Raw genomic sequence first — 23,248 nt, 5'->3', positions numbered from 1 at the left:
GCTAAACAGTGTCCAAACTAATGTTGCTGTGGCTGGAGGACTCAGAGATGGTTTCTTGTCCTGCCCTGTTGAGGGGGCCAGAACAGCACTGCAACAACCCAGCCGTGCATAGCAAACACGAGGCCAGCCAGCCTACAAACAGAACCTTCCCCTGCGGAACTGAATGGAGCTCAGACCATGATCGGCATGAAAGATGCTGAGTGCCGTCCAGGACAGGATGAGAGTAGTGAGTGATGCGAGCAGGTGCAAACAGGCTGCTCCAACCAGGCAGCACCTGGCACTGGCAGGACGGGTGCACCGAATGCTCACGAGTGAAGTGATCCATAACATGCCGCCACAGAACCAAAGACAGAGTGTTAAAGTAACGAGCTGACCACAGGGCTGGATCTAAATAGGCTTTTCATGTTAATGAACTGGCGCCATGGCTAAAAGGACATTTAGTCCACAGTCCTTCATATTCCGCACATGATCCAGAGCGTACAGTCAGTCTCCACCTCTGTAGTCCTGTGATCATGGCTACACAGAGAAAGCACAAATCAAAGCTACTATATCAACACAGAGGATTCTTCCTCGCCTCAGTCGGATGAATGTTTCATCTGTGTGATCCAACGACTCATCCATGATTTCTTCATATTGATGGTTAGCAGTGGCTGTTAGGAGAGAAGTGAAGTAGAATGTCAATTTCAGTCCTGGAGCATTTCAAATAATGCATGGTCGCATCTTCATCTGAGTGCATTTATTGACAGATTTATGATTTATTATTCATTATAATTGACTAGTCAGCAGGCAACAGTGTGTGGAAAGAATAGAAATGCATTCAAGATTTTATTTATTTACCTTTTTTTTTACAATCGCTATAGGACACATTTCTCAATGCTTAGGCCACTTTTTCAAAGCTCTTCACTCAGTTATCCTAACCAACATTTCTCAACTGTAACTTTTACTTCTTCTTGTGAACTTATGGGTAATTAATTTGAAGGGCTGTGTAAGTTTTCAGCTACATCTAATAGTTTTGATAGTATTTCATTTTTTAGATTCAGAATATATTCAAATGTTCCAAATTGCCGCCTTATTCAATTTTGTATAATGAGATGAGTATATAAACGGTATATATATATATATATATATATATATATATATATATATATATATATATATATATATATATATATGCTATATATATATATATATGCTATATGCTGCATTTATTTAATTAAAAATGCAGTAAAAAACGTAATACAGTGAAATATTATTCTGATGTAAAGCAGCTGTTCTCTATGTGAATGTATAGTAAAGTGTCATTTATTCCTGTGATCAAAGCTGAATTTATCATCATTACTCCAGTCTTCAATGTCACATGATCCTCATTCTCATATGAGGATTTGATGCTCAACAAACCTTTATGATTATTATCAGTGTTGAAAACAATTTTGCTGCTCATGGTGCTGCTTCCTTTTTGTGGAAACCACCATACCATTCAAACATTTGTGGTAAAATTAAAAAAAAAGAGATAAATTAATCCTTTTGTTGACCAGACATGCATTAAATTGATCACAAGTGATATTTTTAATATTACAAAAGATAATTTATTTAATAAATGCTGTCCATTGAACTTTCTATTCATCGAAGAATCCTAAAAAATAAAATGTATCATGGTTTCCATAACATTTTTAAGCAGCACAACTGTTTAGCTAATAATCATAATTCTTTCTTGATTATGAAATCCTCATATGATTAGTGAAGGATCATTCAGCTTTGATCACAGGAATAAAATTACACTACTATAGCCTGTATTCAAATAGAAAAAAAGCTGTTTTAATTTGTAAGGATATTTCACAATATTACTGTTTTAACTGTATTTTTGTTTAAATGCAGCCTATATGCAGCATATATATATATATATATATATATATATATATATATATATATATATATATATATATATATATATATATATATATATATATATATATATATAAAACCAATCTAATCTATAAACCAGATTAGTCACAATGAATCATTTTGCAACCCATGCATTGATCAGAAAGTCCAAGTAGCTGGTCAAAACCGTACATTTCCAGCACATGTAGTAGCTTGCTAAGCAGTATTTAAAACTCATTGTACTTGTACTTGACGGCGGATAACATTTCTCCAAGACACTGTGTGGAATCAGAGCTGGACTGTGAAGGGCAATGGGAAGATTAGAAAAGTTGGTTTATCTAAATTTCCAACATTTACATCATGTGGAACAACTGTCCCTGAGATTGTAGTTGTGGTAACATTCTTCTTCCCTCAGGCCCTCATGGCCAGACAGCTTCCTGAAATAGAAATGTAATGTGCTATATATCAAATGGCACGTCTTGTTTATTTTTCCTTTGATGGATCTCATGGTAAACTGGTCATATGAGTGTTTTATTGACAGTTGTTCAACACTTGTAAATGGTGCTCCGTTATCTAAATAAAACCGTTTTCTCTACAGCAGAGCAGAAAATGATTTCCCAACATTATGGTGCATTTGATGTTCATACTGCTGCCCAGATGAATATGATCAACATCTGTAGTAAAGGTCTATAAAGTGGAGAAAACTATTTTACCCCATTTACACTGATCAGGCATAACATTATCACAGATAAAGTGAATAACACTGATTATCTCTTCATCACGGCACCTGTTAGTGGTTGGGTTATATTAGACAGGAAGTGAACATTTTGTCCTCAAAGTTGATGTGTTAGAAGCAGGAAAAATGGCCAAGTGTAAGGATTTGAGTGAGTTTGACCAGGGCCAAATTGTGATGGCTAGACGACTGGGTCAGAGCATCTCCAAAACTGCAGCTCTTGTGGGGTGTTCCCGGTCTGCAGTGGTCAGTATCTATCAAAAGTGCTCCAAGGAAGGAACAGCGGTGAACCGGCGACAGGGTCATGGGCGGCCAAGGCTCATTGATGCAAGTGGGGAGCGAAGGCTGGCCCGTGTGGTCTGATCAAACAGACGAGCTACTGTAGCTCAAACTGCTCAAAAAGTTAATGCTGGTTCTGATAGAAAGGTGTCAATGGTGTTAGTGTTAGGCCATGTTCTGCTGGGAAACCTTGGGTCCTGCCATCCATGTGGATGTTACTTTGAAACGTACAACCTACCTAAGCAGCATTGTTGCAGACCGTGTACACCCTTTCATGGAACGGTATTCCCTGGTGGCTGTGGTCTCTTTCAGCAGGATAATGTGCCCTGCCACAAAGCAAAAATGGCTTAGGAATGGTTTGAGGAGCACAACTACGAGTTTGAGGTGTTGACTTGGCCTCTAATTTCCCCAGATCTCAATCCAGTCGAGCATCTGTGGGATGTGCTGAACAAACAAGTCTGATCCATGGAGGCCCTACATCACAACTTACAGACTTTAAAGGATCTGCTGCTAACATCTTGGTGCCAGATACCACAGCACACCTTCAGGGGTCTAATGGAGCCCATGTCTCGACGGGTCAGGGCTGTTTTGGCAGCAAGGGACCAACACAATATTAGGTCATAATGTTATGCCTGATCGGTGTATATTAGGTGTTTTTTACTATGCGTCAAAAAATTGTTAGGCACACTACACACAAAACTTTATGCACTACACAGGCTAATTTGGTCATTTACATATTATTTTCAAAACTTAAACTTGTTCAAAACCTAGCACAACACTAAAATGATACAATATTGATATTCTGAAAAAATAAAATAAAATACTATCAAAGCAATTAGAGGTAACTGAACCAAGTGTTAGCTTTTAATAATTTCCTTACCATCTATACAAAAGGGGATGTTAGGAATAATTTTGTACTGTAATGTTACCATTGACCATGCAACATACTGAAGTGAATTAAAAACGGGACATTTTACAAATTAAAACACTGTTGCTACCTGTGTTAGTGTTTTAGGTCTGTGTTTGTATAGGAGAAAACATTTGCTAGTGTTATGGCAGAATGACCTCATTTGAGACATGAATTAAATGTTTTGGGTAGTTTTAGTTTATTTTGAATGCGAAATGAACTGCTGTGCCAAGCTGAAAGTTGTTTGAGAGAACTGTGTAGAGTTTTGAATATATTTTTTTTTTTAATAATGACCTAAATATTGAGAAATGTGTCCTAGCATTTGTAAAAATAAAAAAAAACTTTAACGTTTTTTTCTGGTGTGTAAACATTAGCGAGTACCTAATGTTTACACACCAGACTACAAAAAAACGTGGAAAACTTAACATCACGCAAAAAATGTGTATATATGCATATGCAAGTTAATCAAGCGCGGGAACAAAGTGGCTGTGCTTGAACACAGTTGCCTTATCAAAAATAACCCGCAGAAGAAATAAGGAAATGCTGGCCCTGGCTCAGTGCCCATTAAATATGACTCATCTGTTCCCCTTCTGCGGGTGGAAACAGGCATACAATATTTTGTATAATTTTTTGTGTGTGTGTTCGGTAAAGCCATTTCGTTGGCGTTAGCATAGGGCTTCACTGCCACCTTCTGGTGGTTATGTGTCCCCTGCTTCTCCCTATGAGGGTTAGAATAAGGATTAGAGATGGGGACCAATCAGGTAGCAGCTTCTCCACTGAATGAACCAATCAGAAGCAGAAATTTTCACAGGAACGTAAGATTTCAGTACAACACTTGCCATTGTGTAAAGCCTGAAGCCTTTTCAGTTAGTTTGTATGAAGTCATAACCTGCAAACATCTATTTACATTTTCTTTAACATGACAAGCCACTGTGTTTAAAAATCACACCAAACTTTATTTCAAACACAGCAAATAGGTGCCGTGTTGACAAAGAACAGACCACATACAAAGTTATTTGGATAAAACTGCAAATATAAATTAGGAAAATTTATTTTAGGTTAATTATTTCCACAGTATGAACATACACAGTCTTAAGAAGGCAGAGGGTAAAAGCAGGGAGTTTTTACACTTTTGTCCTAAATAGTCGATTTCATTAAAAGGGTGCATGATTGCGTTTCACATGGACATCTCATGTTTAAAATACACTTGCAGGGTGTAACATGTCCATCTTTATCATTCTACAAAATACCATAAAAGACTTAAACTCTTTAAAATATCATTCTCAACAAGTATGAACAGGACAAATCTGCTACATTTACCACATTGTAGGGGTGCTTCGAATTATAATGCCTATCTAAATGTCTGGCGGTCGAATTTACAAGCACACCAAAGTCCACAGAGAGAGGACTATAGGTAGTTTAATTTCAAAACCGAAAAACATTACATTATTGCAGTTCTTACTTCATTATTCAAATAGAAGAACATTTCTCTGCGTGTTTGGTGAACAGTGATCCTTAATACTGGGTTGCTGGTGACCTATAAATAAAAGGGAACAAAGATAGCAAGCGAGGAACTGTTGGGTTTGTAACAGGAATGGCATTCAACAGCTAGTCAAAACTGTTGTGACACTTCCAGGGTTTGTTGCCACGCTCGATAAAATAGCCATTGCAAAGAACTAGCGAGGTTATACGAAGCGTTAAGTCACAAATCCCTGAATTAAAAAAAGGAGGATATGAAGCACAACTGAACAGATCGACCACGGTCTTGTGTTTGAAACCAAACAACAACAAAAATGCAACAAAATCAACTTAAAGAACATGTAGCTGCCTGTTGTCTGTCAATATGAAGCCTCTAAAAATACACTGGCTATACACTTGGCGTCTTTGAATGTTCCTTGTGATGTTTGGACCCAAAAGGCAGGATAAGGCCTGCATTAATAAGGGTGGAGTGGTTTGAAGCATCTCAAGAAGTTTTTATGGTGCAAGTTCTTCAGTTCTGGCTTTCAGTAGGATTGTCAGTGCATCATGTCCGTGAAGGCATTCACAGCTCGCATGTTCTCTCTCCGCTCAGAAGATGTCGCTGTTGCAGCTGTTTTTAAAATCTTCCCTCCGAACCCAAATAACCTCACAGTCCCTCTCGGAAGCGACGCCCTCCACTGCACACTGCTTTCTCAGGAGCGTCAACTTTGGGGGGGCTTGGGATTTTGGAGATTTGTCCTCCGAGAGTCCGTTAAGGTCCTTGACTTCATCTCCTTCCACCATAAGGGCTTCGAAGGATTCCTCCAGGCTCGGCTCAGAGGAAGGGCCCCGGACGGACTGGCAGTACTCATCGTCGTCGCTGAGAATGTCCGTCTCCTTCACGTCGTCCTGGTTTTCGTAGTGCTGGAGGTCAAACTGATCCTCCACCCAGCGATCTGTGTCCTGGATGGGCTCCTGAGGTTTCTGGAGCGAAGACGACAGCGGTGACTCTGTCGGGGTGACGGGTGACAGCTCCTGGGACGAGCCATCATCGAAAATCACACCTGTGTCTATGGTGAAACGATTACGGATCAGCTTCCGGCGGCCGAGGGTTCGAGATGGGTCTGAAACTGCAGATAAACAGAAAGAGTTAGTGTCAGAGCTAGCTATACTTTAGTTTTTTTTATTGAGTAAACTATTTTTTTCCAATTAGGAAAGAAAAACGGCAATATCATCTGGTGGACATTTAAATTGGTTATAATAAGCTCACCCTAAAGCCTGAGACCAAAACTTCTGCTTTAATCATGTTAGTGAGAGAAAGATGGAGTGCGATAGGGTAGGAGAGTTAGCAGGGATATAGAAAGAGCAGCAGAGATAAGGAAAGTGTTGCAGAGAAAAGTAATCAATGTTCAGTTTGTGTCAGACATGATCCCAAACCTACCCGCTCTGTCCATGGTGGGTCGTGAACCCTTTAGCGCGCAAAGCCGTTTCCCTCCAAATGGAATATACTGCTGATTTGGAGGTAAACTCTCTGTCTTCATTAACTGACGTCGTTGTTTGTCCCTCAGGATGGAATGAACGGTCTTTAGGAAGTCTTTTTTACTCTCAGGAGAGCTAAACAAACACCAATAAAACACATTGAGATCTTCTACTGAGGAAAAGAATGAAATATAGTTTTTCAGTGATCCCAAAAGTAAAACTAACAGTTAAATATCTAACAGTTAATTAAGTAAAATTAACAGTTTACCCAAAAATGAAAATGTAGTCACTTTCTCACCTTCAGCTCCTTTCAAACCAGTATAAGTTTTTCTTCTGCTGAACACAAAAAATGATTTTTTGAATAATGTCTGTAACCAAACAGTTGATGGGCCCCATTGACTTCCATTGTGTTTTATTCTATACTATGGTCAATGGGGTTCATCGACTGTTTGGTTATAAACATTTTTCAAAATATCTTCTTTTGTGTTCAGCAGAAAAAACTCATACAGGTTTGGAACAACTTGAGAGTAAATGACAGATTCTATAAAAAAATGTCAAGTGGCGTTTATTTTTATTTAAAGAAAGATAGCACAAACATTTTTCAAATTAAACATTTCACAAAAAAAGAAAAAAGTTTAGGATACTTGCTTCTTTCTTTAAATAGAATGTGTCAGAAAGGCTGCTGTTAACAGATGCCACGTGGTTTGATATTTTTTGACTAATCAATGCTGTGATAATCAAACATTTTTAAGAGTGGCCAAATATTTTTGGGGTCATTATAGTTAAAGGGTCAGTTCACCCAAAAATTCCGTCATTAATTACAAACCCGTAAGACCTTCATTCATCTTCAGAACACAAATGAAGATGTCTATGACCCCACATGAACAGCAATTTAATTATCACTTTCAGGGCCCAGAAAGGTAGTAAAGACATTGTTAAAATAGTCACTCCAGTGGTTCAACCTTTATTTTATGATGCTGTTGACATGTACAGTGCAGAACTTTCGAAACGCTACATCAAACGGCGGTTTACCATTGGCCGACAATGTTCACGTGAGCACCATGATGCACGCGTGTGAAGCCAATGGAGGGCCACTGTTCTGCCTTAGAACTCAGAAGTGTTGAACTGTATTTATTACGCCAACAGCATAGGAGACTGGCACAGATGAGAAGAAATATATTTTTTTGTGTGCAAAAAAGTTATTCCCATCGCTTCATAAAATTATGGTTGAACCTCTGAAGTCACATGGACTATTTGAACAATGTCTTTACTACCGTTCTGGACCTTGAAAGTGGTAATTAAATTGCTATCTATGGAGGGGCCTGAGAGCTCTCGGATTTCATCAAAAATGAACAGATTGTGTCCATTTACTACAAGCTTGAATTTAGAGGAAATATGATCTTTCTCTATACGTCAGTTTTCCGAGCTTAGGTGTCCATTAGCGTTCTGGACCATATCTAACCTGCAGCAGATGTGGAAGGTCCTCTCAGGTCTGCCTTCAGATTCTGACCGCATGTGAACAACCTCACACAATGCAGAACCCTCTGAATCTGAGAGAAAAGAAAAGAAACATCAGGTTAACTTTATGCTGGTATGACTGTGGGAAAGTGTTAGTACATTAAAAACCCATGAGATCAGGACAGGGTTAATAAACCTCATGGAAGACCCTGGGACAATGAGCAAGAGTGCAGACCCCAAGTTCCTGTAGGATGACCTTTGAACCCCTCCACCATCAATAGGGAATAGCAACATTATGGCCTGAGCCCATACATATTTCCACTGAGCCAAAAGCAGACCTAACTAAGCTCATCAGGGTTCAAGGGATGTAAAATACATTTCTCACATTGTGAAAGTGAATCCACAGCTTGAAGCTAGTATACCACACAATTCTCAATAGGTTCGTGGGAAAAGAATAAGACTAGTAGTAGACCAATACTTACTAGGGAGGTTTCGAACTTGGAGAGCATCTGTAGAGATCATGTGTCTAAAACGAAATGGGTCCCTCTCATCAAGGACTGACGCTCTGTGAGATCCACCCTGAGACAAACACCAAAAAATGTCATCAGGACTTAGATACACGTTTATGTTGTCAACTACATGACACAGAAAACAAGAGGTTAGGGAAGTGATATATTCTCCAAGACACATTATAGTTTTATATCACAAATAAGTGAAAGGTCTCTGAAAGTCCATGGTACTAGAGTTTGTTGACCAATAAGAGGCAGCAGAAATCAATCAAAAGTACAAAATAAAAGCATCCCTGTTTCACACTCAATGTGCACTTCAATAAAAAATCTACACCTCTTAAAAGTGCTAGTATGCGAGCACTTAAACTAGCTCTGTAAGCCTATGTCACATCTCTAATAATGAATAATAAAGAGAGGGAAAAAGCACTTACGATTTTTTTCTTGTGCTTGGAGCAGTCTTTATACACAAAAACAACTGCCGTTTTGAAAACTGAAGGAGAAAAAAAATGAAATAAAACATTAATACAAGACACACAAAACCATACAACTCTAAACATTCACAATAGAGATGCTTGGGGCTCTTTTCAGAATAGAGGAAAACGTGACCCGGTAATACACTGCTAACTTCAATGGCAAACTGACCCATTTTTCTTCTTCTAAAATGTCTCAGCCACAGGAAAAAAGTCTTTGAATGCGTATGAATGCAACTTTAATGTCTTAAGAGCCACAGGACAAGGTGGTTCCTCTAATGCCATTGTGCCCAAAGACACAGCTGGCCTTAACTGCTGTAGGAATCCATTACTGTAGGGAACAGACTAATGAATAAGAGAACAGGGTTCTATTTCGGGAAGAAGCACTCACCGAACGCAGCCAGCTCTGGGTCTCGCTTCCCCTTCATGAGAGAAGATGGCGGGTTGATCCAGACCACAGTGTCATGCAGCAAGAGATCGCCCATTGACAGATCAGCAACCTAATAGGGATTTAGATGACGTCAATGCGAATATCATGACATTTGGTGGTGGCATTAAAGTATTTGTTAATGCTTCTTGCGCAAATATTTGAGTCTGAGACCTAAGGGAGACTAGTGGAATTGTACCTCTTTCTTCTCAGAGCTCTGCTCGCTGATGAGTTGGTCAAACACGGCTCCGTACTCCTCATGAATCTTCTGCATCTCGTTTATGTGACTGGCCACTTTGTTCATGGCTTTCATAGCAACTACAAAAAGATAAGAGACTCAGTAAACTGCAACTCAAGTCAATTATAGATAGAGAGAGCTACAAGCTACAAACCCCAGTTTTGCCATATTTGACATTTCTGTTGGTAAAGGATCTGGACCATTTTCAATTTAGAATTACACTGGCTTTTTTGTTACTGTAGCTTTAAGAATAAGTTCAAATGACCTTTATTCAGATACAGGGCTACAGATTTTATGATTTTTCTGATAAAACAAAACAACACAAAAACTCAATTCAAGTTGAAACAATATAAAATGCACTTTTAAATGTGATTTAGAAAAAAAAAAAAAACTATACTGCTTTGCTTGTTTGGTCAAAATGTATATGTCTAAACTTTATGTGTTATATGTATATCATATTTTATATACAAAGCCATAACATTGCATATTGTTGAGGAGAGACCCCTGACATGAGTGTGAAGCGCTTTGGGTGTACAGTTGTACATTTGAAAGCGCTATATAAATGCCTCATTCATTCATTCATTCATTCATTCATATGTTATATGCAAGAACTGCCTGGCAAAAGTAAAGTACAGTAATAATTATTGTAGTAATATAAGATTAAGAAATATAACTATTCTAACATTTCACTATAATAACAATTTTATAGCACAACTCTAAAATTACAATACTAATAATTATAGGGACTCCTCAAAACTTCCCTTTTTATGAGCGCTTATTACATATGTTATGCTTTTATTGTAATTAATCTTACAGCCAATTAATCTCTGCTTGGCCAATATTTTACCCGTATAAGCTAGTATAGTTTACACTGACTAGGCATTTATAAACCGTCTAAATGAACTGGGAAGAACAAGCCCATTTCTGTTTTTCATAATGTGTTTTAAGTCTTCAAACCTGCTCATCTTGCTCAGAATATGAGCTGCTTGCTACTGTGGCCTAACATTATGCACAGTTAGTATCTGAATCTCCATATTTACCATCCAGGTGGTAGTGTTCCTCGCTGTCGGGGTCGGTGAGAGAGTAAAGCTCTTTCAGGAGTAGTGGGTATTTTAGGACTCTCTGAATAGGTTTGATCAGGTAGGACTCCAGTGTGGAGGAATGCTGCTGCCTGGGGTTCCTCTCAGCCAGGAACGCCTTGAACTCCGGGTCTGTTTTAGCTGCACCAAAAGAGTGGAGAAATTATGAGGCGGCACAAGAATTACATATCAGTTGTATCATTCTAACTTGTCTGGCTATCACCAGACCAAGCTCAATTTAAGATTGAACATTGGTCTGGAGAATCTGCTGTGTATTTTCTAGAGGCGTGATCAACGGGCAACGACGACCCATTGCTTTTCTCTCTCTCTCTCTGTCATCATGTTAAACCCGCCAATAGTGCACCAGGTGGATAAGCCAGTCTGTGATTGGTTCCCGCAAAAGTGTAACAGAAGCAGCGGAAATGAATGTACAGGTTTCCAGACTGAGTTGCTGGCCGAAATCAAATCGCCGGCAGACCAGGCTCGGTTTATCCAGTCTATCCTCAGTGGCGAATGCCAAGTCAACCAGCAGCTCTGAATTCAGAGTTTAAAGCAAAACTCAATTGCTGTATTTATTTGCAAGGACCTTTGCCCATATTATTGTTGAAAATGAAGGCTAGGTTTCAATAAGAGGTTGGTACATTTTTAAATGTACCAGGCTTATACAAAACAAGTTGATACACAGTTAAACGTGTCAGTTGACACACAAAGAAAAGTTTAAGCTTTTAAAAAGTATAAGCATGATGTTTAATTGACTTTAAATGCTAAATTTTATTTACAGACTGAAAAACCATTGTGCAGTTTTCTAACAGTTTGGACTTGAATAAAGAGAGAAGCTGCACTTAGACATTTTGTTTTTAAGAGTTATCGGTTACATCAGATATTGTGATGTATCATTATAGGATTTTCTAAAAATATATTGATTAGCACAGATTTGCTGTATCGTGATATTATCGGTATTGTGAGCCGTGTGTCGTATCGTGAGGTACCCTGGGATTCCCACCACTAATCTCAATATACTCAACCAATGGTGTTTAAGACCTACACATTCAAGTAATTCAACTTCTTAGCTGTCTCAACTGCCAGAATGTTAGCCTCAGATTTTATACTCCAACAAATTTAACCATACAAATATTAGTTAGTCTCTTATTGTCATTCAAACTTAGTCCACTTTTTTAAATGACACATTCATATAAATAAGTGAAAAGCTTTGGTCCCTTGGGAAATGGCTTTTTTTTAAAACAGTGGACCAGTAAAAGGGGTCATCATTCTTCAACAAAAATGCTTTAGGGGAACATATTTTCCATGTGAGAGAGTAAAAAACACCCTCTAGCTTTGAATACATTCTGAAAACTGGCCTTTGGCAGGTGGTAGGGGTTCGGAACAAGTAGCAATCTTAGAAAGCACTTCAACTATCCAGTCATTGTACATGATGCTGAGATGACAAGAAACCTTAAGGATCGGAAGGCTTTCTTGTCCTTTAAATCAGTGCTAATGCTAGTAAACCAGTCTCTGAGAATGTAGTGGTGTTACCTTTGGTAAGGACCTTAGGGACCTTTGTGTGGCTGGCACAAAATGCACTGTAGATCTTAAACCGGTCCGCATAATACAGGAAGGATCCGCCAAGAGAAAACAGAACTTTCTGGAAGTTAGGAGAGAATTCATTAGAAAACAAAAAAAAAGAATCATCATAAAATGTGCAATTAGTAGATAGTGACCTTGTTCTAGTGCTCTACTCAAGACTAGCATCAAATTTGACTAATAAATGTACCTTAAACTGATCCACTTTCTCCAGTTTATCTAAATCTGGAACTAATCTAGTTCCATCTTCCAGAGTTTTCAGAAACTCCACTTGGAATTCCACCATCTCCGCCAAGTTTCCAAAAAGCACATCCAGCTAGGAATGTAGAGAGAATATGAGTCTTAAAGCCAATTTACCAATAATATGTTTAGAAGTTAAATATTATTCATCATTATATTTAAATAAATATGAATTATAATAAAGGGGCAACCTCTCTTCCTCATGAGGAAATTTTGTCTCACCTCATCCTGTGAAAGGAAGCTCTCCTTCTGCAGCGGGTTCAGGTAGCGCTCTATCAAAATGTTCAGGTCCTGTAGCAAGACAGACCAATCAGGAATGATTTTCATGCAGCAGTTACGTTAAACATTTGATCATGATCGAATATAACATTAAAATAGATAGACGCCATGCTTTGAAGATACAGACCTTAACATAGGTCCTCTCGGTGTCCACCAGCTCACTGATGACTTTACGGAGTTTATACGCATCGGAGAGCTGGCGGGGGGTGAAGAGAACAGGCGTGGGTGAGATGGGGCTGGGCACACATGATGAAGAGGAGGAAGAGGAAGACGAGGAACAGGAAACGGGACCCTCGGTGGAATTCATATCATGAAGGTTACGGCAGAAAGCGGTCACCTGCTCCGTACTCTGTGGAGGGAAACCATTTAAATTTAAACACCAGAAACAATGTGTGAGAACAAAAAAAGCACGTAACAAAAGTCCAAAGTCCATAATGCAGGAGCGGCAAATCGTCATATCTACAAATCCTGTTCACATTTCAGTTCCCTGTCCTCAACTTCTTGCCTATTCAAATGTAAACATCTATTTAAAGGTAAAGCCAATAGCAGACAGAATCAATAAAAACTGACGCAAATGAGGATTATATGGAAGCTTGTGTCCACCACAGAATAAAAAATGTAATCACGAGTTTATATCCCACAGTTCTGACTTTATACCTCGCAATTGCGAGTTATGAAGTCCGAATTACGAGATATAAGCTTGCAATTTGGACCCCAACCTCCCACCCCCAATTCTGACTTTATAAAATCCAATTGCAAAAATAGTATTTTTTTCCGCCTCTGAAACTGGACTTTATTATCTGCCACTGCAAGTTTATATCTCACAATTCTGACTTTTTAATCACCCAATTCTGAGGGGGAAAAAAAGTCAATACATAAGTTATTTTTTATTAAAAATATATAAATAAATACATAAATTATATACAAATACAAATATTGTAATATAATTATAATATTTAGCACAAAACATAGGCTATATAATCCCATAAACAATACCAAAAAATGCTACAATGACAAGTAACAAACTCTTTAAATTGAAAAAGTCTTGATCATAAAAAAAAAAAAAAAAGCCTCTAAAAGGTTCACCAGCGGGACACAGGCACACACGCACACAGGTATTCAGGGTCCGAAAGACACATTTCCAGCTCTAAACACACGCATTCAGCGAGTTTCTGGCTTGACTCCAAAGACAAGGCGCATCATGCCTTATGAATGCTTGGGTAAAGTGTAATTAGAAGTGTCTGTGCAGTAAATAACTTCAAGAGGCTCTAGGTCAGATCTCTGAAAGGAACCCGTTGTAATTTAGTACTGAACAGTTCGTCTCCTTGGGAAATCTGGCACTGGATGGATTTTCCATTGAAGAACATGTCAACAAATAGTAGGCTATGTACTGCCCTCAGCCAAGATTATATCGGCTTCCCACCATCCAAAGCACCCTTGTTCACACACACAGCATTCACAGACAAACATTACACAATGGATATTCATACACATCATCAAGCTTCCAAATACCTGAAAGAAAATGATTAACATCCACCTAAACGACACAAACCTGTCCGAACTACAGATTTCCATCCAAAAGATCTTCAACCAGTGTCACATCTCGTATGTCACAGGATGAAGTTTAAAGCCAGCACTACTGCAAGAGCTCAGGGTGATGCTCAGGAAGAGGTGGAACAGATTCACAAAGACAGGAGGAACAGAGGACAGATGGGGCTTCCAGCAGAATGAATTCCTCTCTGATAAACACATAGTGACGGACTGACAAAAAGCCCGCACAACCCAGCATGCCTTAACCAGCCTGGACAGCCTGGAGAGAGGTGGAGCGATGTAGAGAGATATGAGTAAGGAGTTCTATCGTCGTTTCGGGTTAAATAAAACTTAAGCTTGATTCACAACATCTGTGTCGTATGCTGTTGATTAACATAGAAAAGTCTTTCCTTGTTCTATGAAGAAGAAAAACATGTACAGTAACAGTCATCATTTTTCCTAGGCACTAACAATTTTATTTTTTTATTTTTTTAAAGCAACATGAGTTGTACAATAATCCAAATCAATCTTTTAAGGAGCAACTACTTTTCCAGGCGGAAGATATTCGGGTTGTATGCTACCAATCACACTAGCGAAATTTCTGTGAAAAGATCCATTGTCAATAGTGTAGTAATACATGAAGCTCCGCTCACATTGAATCTTATTTTTAAGCAGATTTCTGTTGCTGCAAATTTTAATGACTAGCATATCCCCATTGCGAAATCTGGCAAGGAACTTTTTCCAGTAAATGTGACCTCGCCTTAATACATGGAATAATAGAAGTCTATGGGGTGTTCCAGCCAACATGTTAGGCCTGGTTTCATAGACAGCATTAGTTCAATTAGGGCATCTAAGGAGCTTTTATGCACATGACTTAAAAAACATGAATGTGTATATCTTGAGGCAAAACAATGGATCAGACATGTTTTAAGATCTGTCAGTGCAAGTTAAAACCGCTCAAACATGAATTCTAGACTAGGACTAGGTTTAAGTCTTATCTGAAACCAGGGGTACATCTCATATTTTTCCTAAAGGACTCATTAGTTTTTAGTAAAAATGCATGTTATGTGAGCTGTAAAATGATCAAAATCTGTCTTTTAAAGAGGGACTACTTTTCTATGTGGATGAATTTGTGTAATGTAATTCCTATGCTTAGAATCTACTCTATGTAAACAGTAATTTATGGATGGTTACCTCATGTCTTTTCACACAAAAATCAAGTGAAAGCAATCAGGAATACCTTTTCAGTTGGTCATGACATTATTTGAAATATTAGATATAACTTTGCAAAGACTGGCTTGGTAAAAAAAATAAAAATAATACAACTTCACTCAAGCTACAGTTATACTATCAAAACACTGATCGTTCTTAGTGCTGCAACAAATGACAAAATGTTCATTATTGTAGATAATGGGCTGCCTTATAGAAAAGTTGTATCTAACCCAGAACATCCCAATTAAACACTCAAACTGCCCTGTGCAACCCTATACATCTCCACGTAACATACTAAGCCGCTAAATCAGACATAATACACACAGAGTGTGTTAGAAAATGTAGCCCATGAACTGTTATGTAATGCCGATTAAGTATCACACACAAACACCGAAGCAAACACACTCACGCTCACCAATTGCAGCATGTCATAGATGGACTCTGAGGAGCGCTTGGAGCTTCTGTATCTCCACAGGACAGACATTCTGCCCCTCAAAGGTCACATATGTCACCGTAATAAACACACAGGAAGCGCCTCCACCTCCAGCTTATCTTTGCGTGCAAAACTACAAGACCGTGAGAGCGAGAATGGAGTTTCTCCAACCAGAAACGTATACGCCGAATGAGTCTTCTTCACTACCAACTCAACAATCCACGACGGATTCCCTTATCCAACACAGCCACCTCCCTCCTTTCCTAGAATTTCTCCCTACGTCTCTGCTTGTCTGAGCTGGTTTCTAGCCGGATGGATGGAATGGGGATCTGACAGCTGTGGTGGTACAGTAAACACACAGAGAGAGGGAGAGAATGAGAGAGAGAGAGAGAGAGAGAGAGAGAGAGAGAGAGAGAGAGAGAGAGAGAGAGAGAGAGAGAGAGAGAGAGAGAGAGAGAGAGAGAAAATAATAATAATCTTGTCGGCAACAGGATGAAGAAGACAGAAGGGGAGGGGAACACTGGGACACAAGCATCACATCATAACACAGCTGGGAAAAGCACGGCTTTCTCAGGTGAAAATGACAACATGCCGAGTACAAAGTGGACAGGTGTGGCACAATGTTTGTCTTTATGAGGAAAGTATAGAAAAGAACAATCACAGGTATTTAGTGAACAGGTTCTTGATATGTTGATCTCAGGTGCTCTTACACGTGATACAGGTTTGAGTCTGGGTTGAAACATGTTTCACTCTAAAATTCTCCCTCTTTTTCCTTAGTTTCCTTAATCTACACTCACCTAAATGATTATTAGGAACACCTGTTTGATTTCAATTGTTTGCATTTAGGGGTGTGGTCCTGGTCAAGACAATCTCCTGAACTCCAAACTGAAAGTCAGAATGGGAAAGAAAGGTGATTTAAGCAATTTTGAGCGTGGCATGGTTGTTGGTGCCAGACGGGCCGGTCTGAGTTTTTCACAGTCTGTCAGTTACTGGGATTTTCACGCACAACCATTTCTAGGGTTTACAAAGAATGGTGTGAAAAGGGAAAAACATCCTTTATGCAGCATACCTGTGGGCGAAAATGCCTTGTTGATGCTAGAGGTCAGAGGAGAATGGACCGATTGATTCAAGGTAATAGAAGAGCAACTTTAACTGAAATAACCACTCGTTACAACCGAGGTATGCAGCAAAGCATTTGTGAAGCCACAGCATACACAACCTTGAGGCGGATGGGCTACAACAGCAGAAGACCCCGCCGGGTACCACTCATCTCCAGTACAAATAGGAAAAAGAGGCTACAATTTGCACAAGCTCACCAAAATTGGACAGTTGAAGACTGGAAAAACGTTGCCTGGTCTGATGAGTCTCGATTTCTGTTTAGACCATCAGATGGTAGAGTCAGAATTTGGCGTAAACAGAATGAGACATGGATCCATCGTGCCTTGTCCACTGTGCAGGCTAGAGGTGGTGGTGTAATGGTGTGGAGGGATGTTTTCTTGGCACACTTTAGGCCCCTTATTGCCAGTTGGGCATAATTTAAATGCCACGGCCTGAGCATTGTTTCTGACCATGTCCATCCCTATATGATCACCATGTACCCATCCTCTGATGGCTACTTCCAACAGGATAATGCACCATGTCACAAAGCTCAAATCATTTCAAATTGGTTTCTTGAACATGACAATGAGTTCACTGTACTAAAATGGCCCCCACAGTCAACAGGTCTCAACCCAATAGAGCATCTTGGGGATGTGGTGGAACGGGAGCTTCGTTCCCTGGATGTGCATCCCACAAATCTCCATCAACTGCAAGATGCTATCCTATCAATATGGGCCAACATTTCTAAAGAATGCTTTCAGCACCTTGTTGAATCAATGCCATGTAGAATTAAGGCAGTTCTGAAGGCGAAAGGGGGCCAAACACAGTATTAGTGCGGTGCTCCTAATAATCCTTTAAGTGAGTGCATGTGTGTGTGTGTGTGTGTGTGTGTATATATATATCCTATGTATAGGAAAATGGCACAAAAAGTTACAATGCAACAACAAAACTTGAATAATGGCAATCAACCTCCACCCATTCAGCCAGCACTTCATCACGAGTTCCAACCTGTTTGCATTAGAGGAGCTAATGTCTATCTTTCAGAGAAAGTTAGAAGACCCACGGTCTCACACATACTTGTCGTTAACTCATCTTATCAATGCGTAGACTTACAGAAGACAGGAAGAGGAACATTTCCTTCTCTGGAAAGCAGAGATGCCCTTATCAGGCTCTGAAACTGCTCAACTGCACAAATGAAACTTGAAGGAGTTTTCACTTTTCAAAACTGTGTGAAATCGTAGTTATCTAAACATCACTGCCTTTTAATTTTAACCTTTAAACATAAAAGCAAATATTTCAGACAAGTTTAGCATGTATGCTACAAAGCTCATGGGCTCAAAAATGAAGGGACGGCGATGCTTTCATGGAAGAAACGGCATTGGTTTGCATGCCCAAGTCAAGAAACTCCTTCGCTTATCCAATTTCACTCTCTTTCTCTCACAACTCACCTTACACACAAGCTTAACGGCTTTGCAGCGCCTCTGAGCATTTGCGTCTGGAAAAAAACATGCAAATCCATAAATTTCACAGAAGATTTCATGGGGTGCAGGTTGTAACAAGCATAAAGCTCCACATCATGTGCATCCTCAAACCAATCACGATTAAAAGAATCTGGGTGTACAAACCATCTCTGTGCACGCACCCACCCACGCATGCACACACACACACACACACACACACACACACACACACACACACACACACACACACACACACACACACACACACACACACACACACACACACACACACACACACACACACACACACACACACACCTAAGCCAGAGTGATGAGAAAAGTCAATATTTAGACAGTTAACAGTCCAAATCCATGCACATGCATTCATATTGCTCTCCAGAGTGATAACTCGAGGGCAGAAATGCTCAGCTGGCTGAACTCGCATTTTAGATAAGTCTAGAGACCGGCAGGGGAAGAACTTTTGGGGTTTAGCAGGATGTTTCACCACCCTCTGCCAGATACATGCAGTCATTATCAAGCTTGGAAAAATAATGAAGTCCTCCTGTCCTTTGTCTTCTAGGTTGTCTGTTTCCTCCGGCGGGTTTCTCCATAATTTATCAGCGTTAAGCGATTCGAATCGATGTGCATAATCAAGCAATTAGAATGCAGAGCTAATTAAAGGAGATGTCCCCCTCTCTTTCTCCCTCGCCTCAAAGCGAGAAAAGAAAACATAAGTGACGTGAGATAATAACGATAACAGCCGTGTGATTAATATGGGAAGAGAGAGAATGAAAGAAAATGAAGCTCATAAATTATGCCCAGCTGAATCAGCTTCTTCCTGCCTGTCTTTTCTGTCAAAACTACACACAAATACACATTTCTGACAGAACAATAGACAGTACAGTGCAAGAGAAAGCTCTCAGTTGTGCTTTTAAGGACTCAACTGAATCAACAAATGTGTAAACTTGGTAAAATGAAGCCTAATTGTCTGAATAAAAAGCAAGAAAAGAAATGAATTGTTTTTTTCTTTGATCCCCTTAGTTGTTTTAAGGAACACACACACACACAAACACACGTTGGTATACCTACAATATTATTATTAGGACATATTTTCCATTTGAATTAAAAGGACATGCAATTTCCTCATCATGTAGTGGGAGTGGCCTGAAACCTGAACACACATTACAATATAAGTACACAGTGTCCTCATAATGTACTTCAAAACAGAACACACACAATTTTTTTTACATATGATGCATGTTCAGTAGATACATTTAGTACGACTCCTGCAAAAGATGTGTATACACAGCCTTTTAAATTACTTTTTAGAGGTGGCATAAATTATTTCCAATAATATCTGTGATAAAACAATGTGGATCAGCCTAACTAAACTGATTAGTTCAATCTCAAAAGTTGTAATCTGTATTTGCTTGATTCACTGAAAGATCCTTCAGGAGTCAAACTATACTGGATGCGCTTTATGCTTTTGATTTAAAAAAAAAAAAAATATGATTCATAAAAGTCATTTGTTCAGGATTCTCACTATACTAGTTGCAGAGTATCTGGTTGATAGAGAATCAACAGTAGCTTGTTCGGGAATCAGGCTACACTGGTTGCACTGTCTTTTTGATTCATTTTAAAGAACCGGTTCATTAGAGTCATTTGTTTGGGAATCAGGACCACACTGGTTATGCAGTGTACATTGTGAAAAGCACACTGTGTAACAAAATCCAAAAATTGTTCTTACAAAACTTTTTGGTTAACTTTACTCAATGCAGCTCCGGGGGGTTAATAAAAGCCTTCTGAAGCGATATAAATATCTCATTTAAGCCAAAACACCTTACGTGTTCAACTTATGAAGAAATTGTAACGCCTCTCGCAGTTCAAAAAGCGTACACTACACGTCCTACATCATACATCACGTGAGTTACACTTTTTTCCTAAGTTGAATATGGAAGAAGGACTGGTGGAGATAGATATTTAAATAATTTGTTACATTTATAAAGTGCTTTTCTAGGCACTCAAAGCGCCATACATCACATGTGCAGCACCACCTGGATGATGCGACGGCAGCCATATTGCTCCAGAACACTCACCACACACCAGCTGATTGGTGGAGAGGAGAGAGAGTGATGAAGCCAATCAGGATAAGGGGATGATTAGGAGGCCATGATGGACAGAGGCTAATGAGCAAATTTGGCAAGGATGCCGGGGTTACACCCCTACTCTTTTTCCGAAGGACAAACACAGAGAGTTAGGACCTCGGTTTAACGTTTCATTTGAAGGACGGTGCTTGTTACAGTACAGAGTCCCCATTACTATACTGGGGCTTTAGGACCCACACAGACCACAGGGTGAGCGCCCCCTGCTGGTCTCACCAACACCGCTACAAGCAGCAACCTAGTTTTCCCAGGAGGTCTCCCATCAACGGGCTCAACCCTGCTCAGCTTCAGTGGGAAACCAGTCTTGGGCTACAGGGTGAAATGGATGCTGGCCATATTTTACTTTATTACGTGAAATATGGATATTTTTCTTAAACAAACCCATCGCTTCACTTCAGAAGGCCTTTATTAACTTCTCGGAGCTGTGGAGTACTTTTATGATGGATAGATGCACTTTTTTGATGCAAACTTGTGAGTCCTGTTCACTGCCATTATAAAGCTTGGATATTTAGGATATTTATTAATATAACTCCGATTGTGTTCATCAGAAATAAGAAAGTTATATAAACCTAGAATGTCTTGAGGGTGAGTAAATCATGGGGTAACTTTCATTTTAAAGTGAACTACTTCTTTAAGATTAATCGATTGGTCTGAGTGTTATTTTGCCAAGCAAAAAAAAAAATTTTTAATCTTTTTTTTGAGACGGGTCATTTCTTTATACACATTTCACTAATTTCCTTCACATCTGCAGTTTTTTTTCTCTATTTGCATTCTTTCATTTACCATCTTTAATGTTGAATTGGGAATACAACAGAAAAATTTGAGAGAACATCACATAAGCTGACTTAGTCCTTAGTCCATAGTTAACAAAAACTATGACTTCAGCATGGTCTTCTCTTCTATTGTTTGTTTTCAATCCTCAAATAAAGATTCAAACAGTCATGAATCAGCGCATTGATCGCGTGTCAAACTGCCAAACTGATGAAATCACGTGACGTTGGCGATCCGAATCATGAATCAATCCGCTGAGGTTTAAAAACAAACACGGAAGAAGACAATGCTGAATAAAGTCGTAGTTTTTGTTATTTTTGGACCAAAATGTATTTTCGATGCTTCAAGAGATTCTAACTAACTAACTGATGTCACATTATTCACTTTCTGGACATGGACAGTATAGTGTGCATACACTTCCATAAGCTCTCGGACTAAATATAAAATATCTTAAACTGTGTTCTGAAGATGAACAGAGGTCTTACGGGTATGGAACGTCATTCGGGTGAGTCCTTTAATAAATTTATGTTTTTTTCTAAAATGTATTAGCCTGACAAGCCAAACCCACATCAAGATGTTTGGTCTGGAAACTCACCATTGGCAGGGCTCAAATCGAGGGGGCGGGATAAACGGTTATCTTTCAAACTCCCTCTGCACGCGATAGGATAGCGCTACAACCAACCAGAGTAACGGGAAGCGGAGCTAGTTGACAGATTAAACTTTCGCCGTATCCGGTCGGCAAAACTCAGATTATATCTTCCCTTCTTAAAAATGACTTCAGTGCCGTTCTTTGTTCTTTTCTCAAAGAAAAGCTTAACTCCTAGTCTTCCAGAGTCGCGGTCAAAGCTGATTCGAAAGACCGCCGTTCGCCAGCTTCTCAACTATAACGCAACGCAACTCTGCCTCAACGCAACTCTGCCGTCATTATGTTAAGCCCACCAACAGACTCTATATACAATGTGATTGGCCTGACCAGAGTTTGGTTTTTCCAGCTCGCAAGCCAACAAGAAGAGTTGCTATACTACCCTGGCTGCAAATTAGATTTGCTGCCGCTAGTGTGCGCCTAGATTTCTAGGCTAAAAATGTATAATTGGCAAATTAAATAAAGTAATAAAAAAAACGAAGCAAATGAATAATTTATGCTGCAATGCATTCTGGGAGTCAGTAAGGCTGTGTGTCCACCAAAGCATTTTTTCACGCTGCTGGCTGGCGTTTTCAATTGTTTTCAATGAGAGCGCTGTGTTTTTGGAACGTCTGGAGCGCAACGAGGCGTTGAGCGAGTATTTCACGCTCAAGCGCTGAGCGCTCAGTGTTTTTAACTGGTCGCCAAGAGTTGAAGAATGTTTAACTTTGAGTAAAACGCAGCGCTCATCACTGTCACAAACACAACACAGACCAACTGCCACATTTTGGGTGCCGTCATCAGATGAAAACAAGCAATAATAACGGAACACAATGATTTAAAACAAAAGCCAGAGCAAATACTTTACATTGGATCTGCAGTTTTATACCGAATCAATACAGAAACAAACTGCCTTGCCTATTTTCCGTATCATAACAAGCA

At 39.3% G+C, this 23,248-nt stretch overlaps 1 protein-coding gene across 7 annotated transcripts in view; it reads right to left on the bottom strand.

Moving 5' to 3' along the window:
- Positions 1 to 4,833: 4,833 nt before the first annotated feature.
- tiam1a (TIAM Rac1 associated GEF 1a) overlaps positions 4,834 to 23,248 on the bottom strand; it is an 86,877-nt gene continuing 68,462 nt past the window's right edge. For all 7 annotated transcript variants that reach the window (XM_067433853.1, XM_067433857.1, XM_067433854.1 and 4 more), the window contains 12 exons: positions 13,146 to 13,367; positions 12,962 to 13,030; positions 12,690 to 12,815; positions 12,452 to 12,560; positions 10,880 to 11,059; positions 9,801 to 9,919; positions 9,566 to 9,674; positions 9,136 to 9,194; positions 8,678 to 8,774; positions 8,200 to 8,287; positions 6,700 to 6,872; positions 4,834 to 6,388 (listed from right to left, as the gene is read on the bottom strand). In XM_067433853.1, the coding sequence (XP_067289954.1) occupies positions 5,868 to 6,388; positions 6,700 to 6,872; positions 8,200 to 8,287; positions 8,678 to 8,774; positions 9,136 to 9,194; positions 9,566 to 9,674; positions 9,801 to 9,919; positions 10,880 to 11,059; positions 12,452 to 12,560; positions 12,690 to 12,815; positions 12,962 to 13,030; positions 13,146 to 13,367 (1,872 nt within the window). In that variant the 3' untranslated portion in view covers positions 4,834 to 5,867. The remainder of the gene's footprint in view (positions 6,389 to 6,699; positions 6,873 to 8,199; positions 8,288 to 8,677; positions 8,775 to 9,135; positions 9,195 to 9,565; positions 9,675 to 9,800; positions 9,920 to 10,879; positions 11,060 to 12,451; positions 12,561 to 12,689; positions 12,816 to 12,961; positions 13,031 to 13,145; positions 13,368 to 23,248) is intronic.

The sequence above is a fragment of the Pseudorasbora parva genome, chromosome 23, assembly GCF_024679245.1.
Source record: "Pseudorasbora parva isolate DD20220531a chromosome 23, ASM2467924v1, whole genome shotgun sequence".
NCBI classification, from domain to species: Eukaryota; Metazoa; Chordata; class Actinopteri; order Cypriniformes; family Gobionidae; genus Pseudorasbora; species Pseudorasbora parva.
This window is presented reverse-complemented; position numbering and strand designations above follow the sequence as displayed.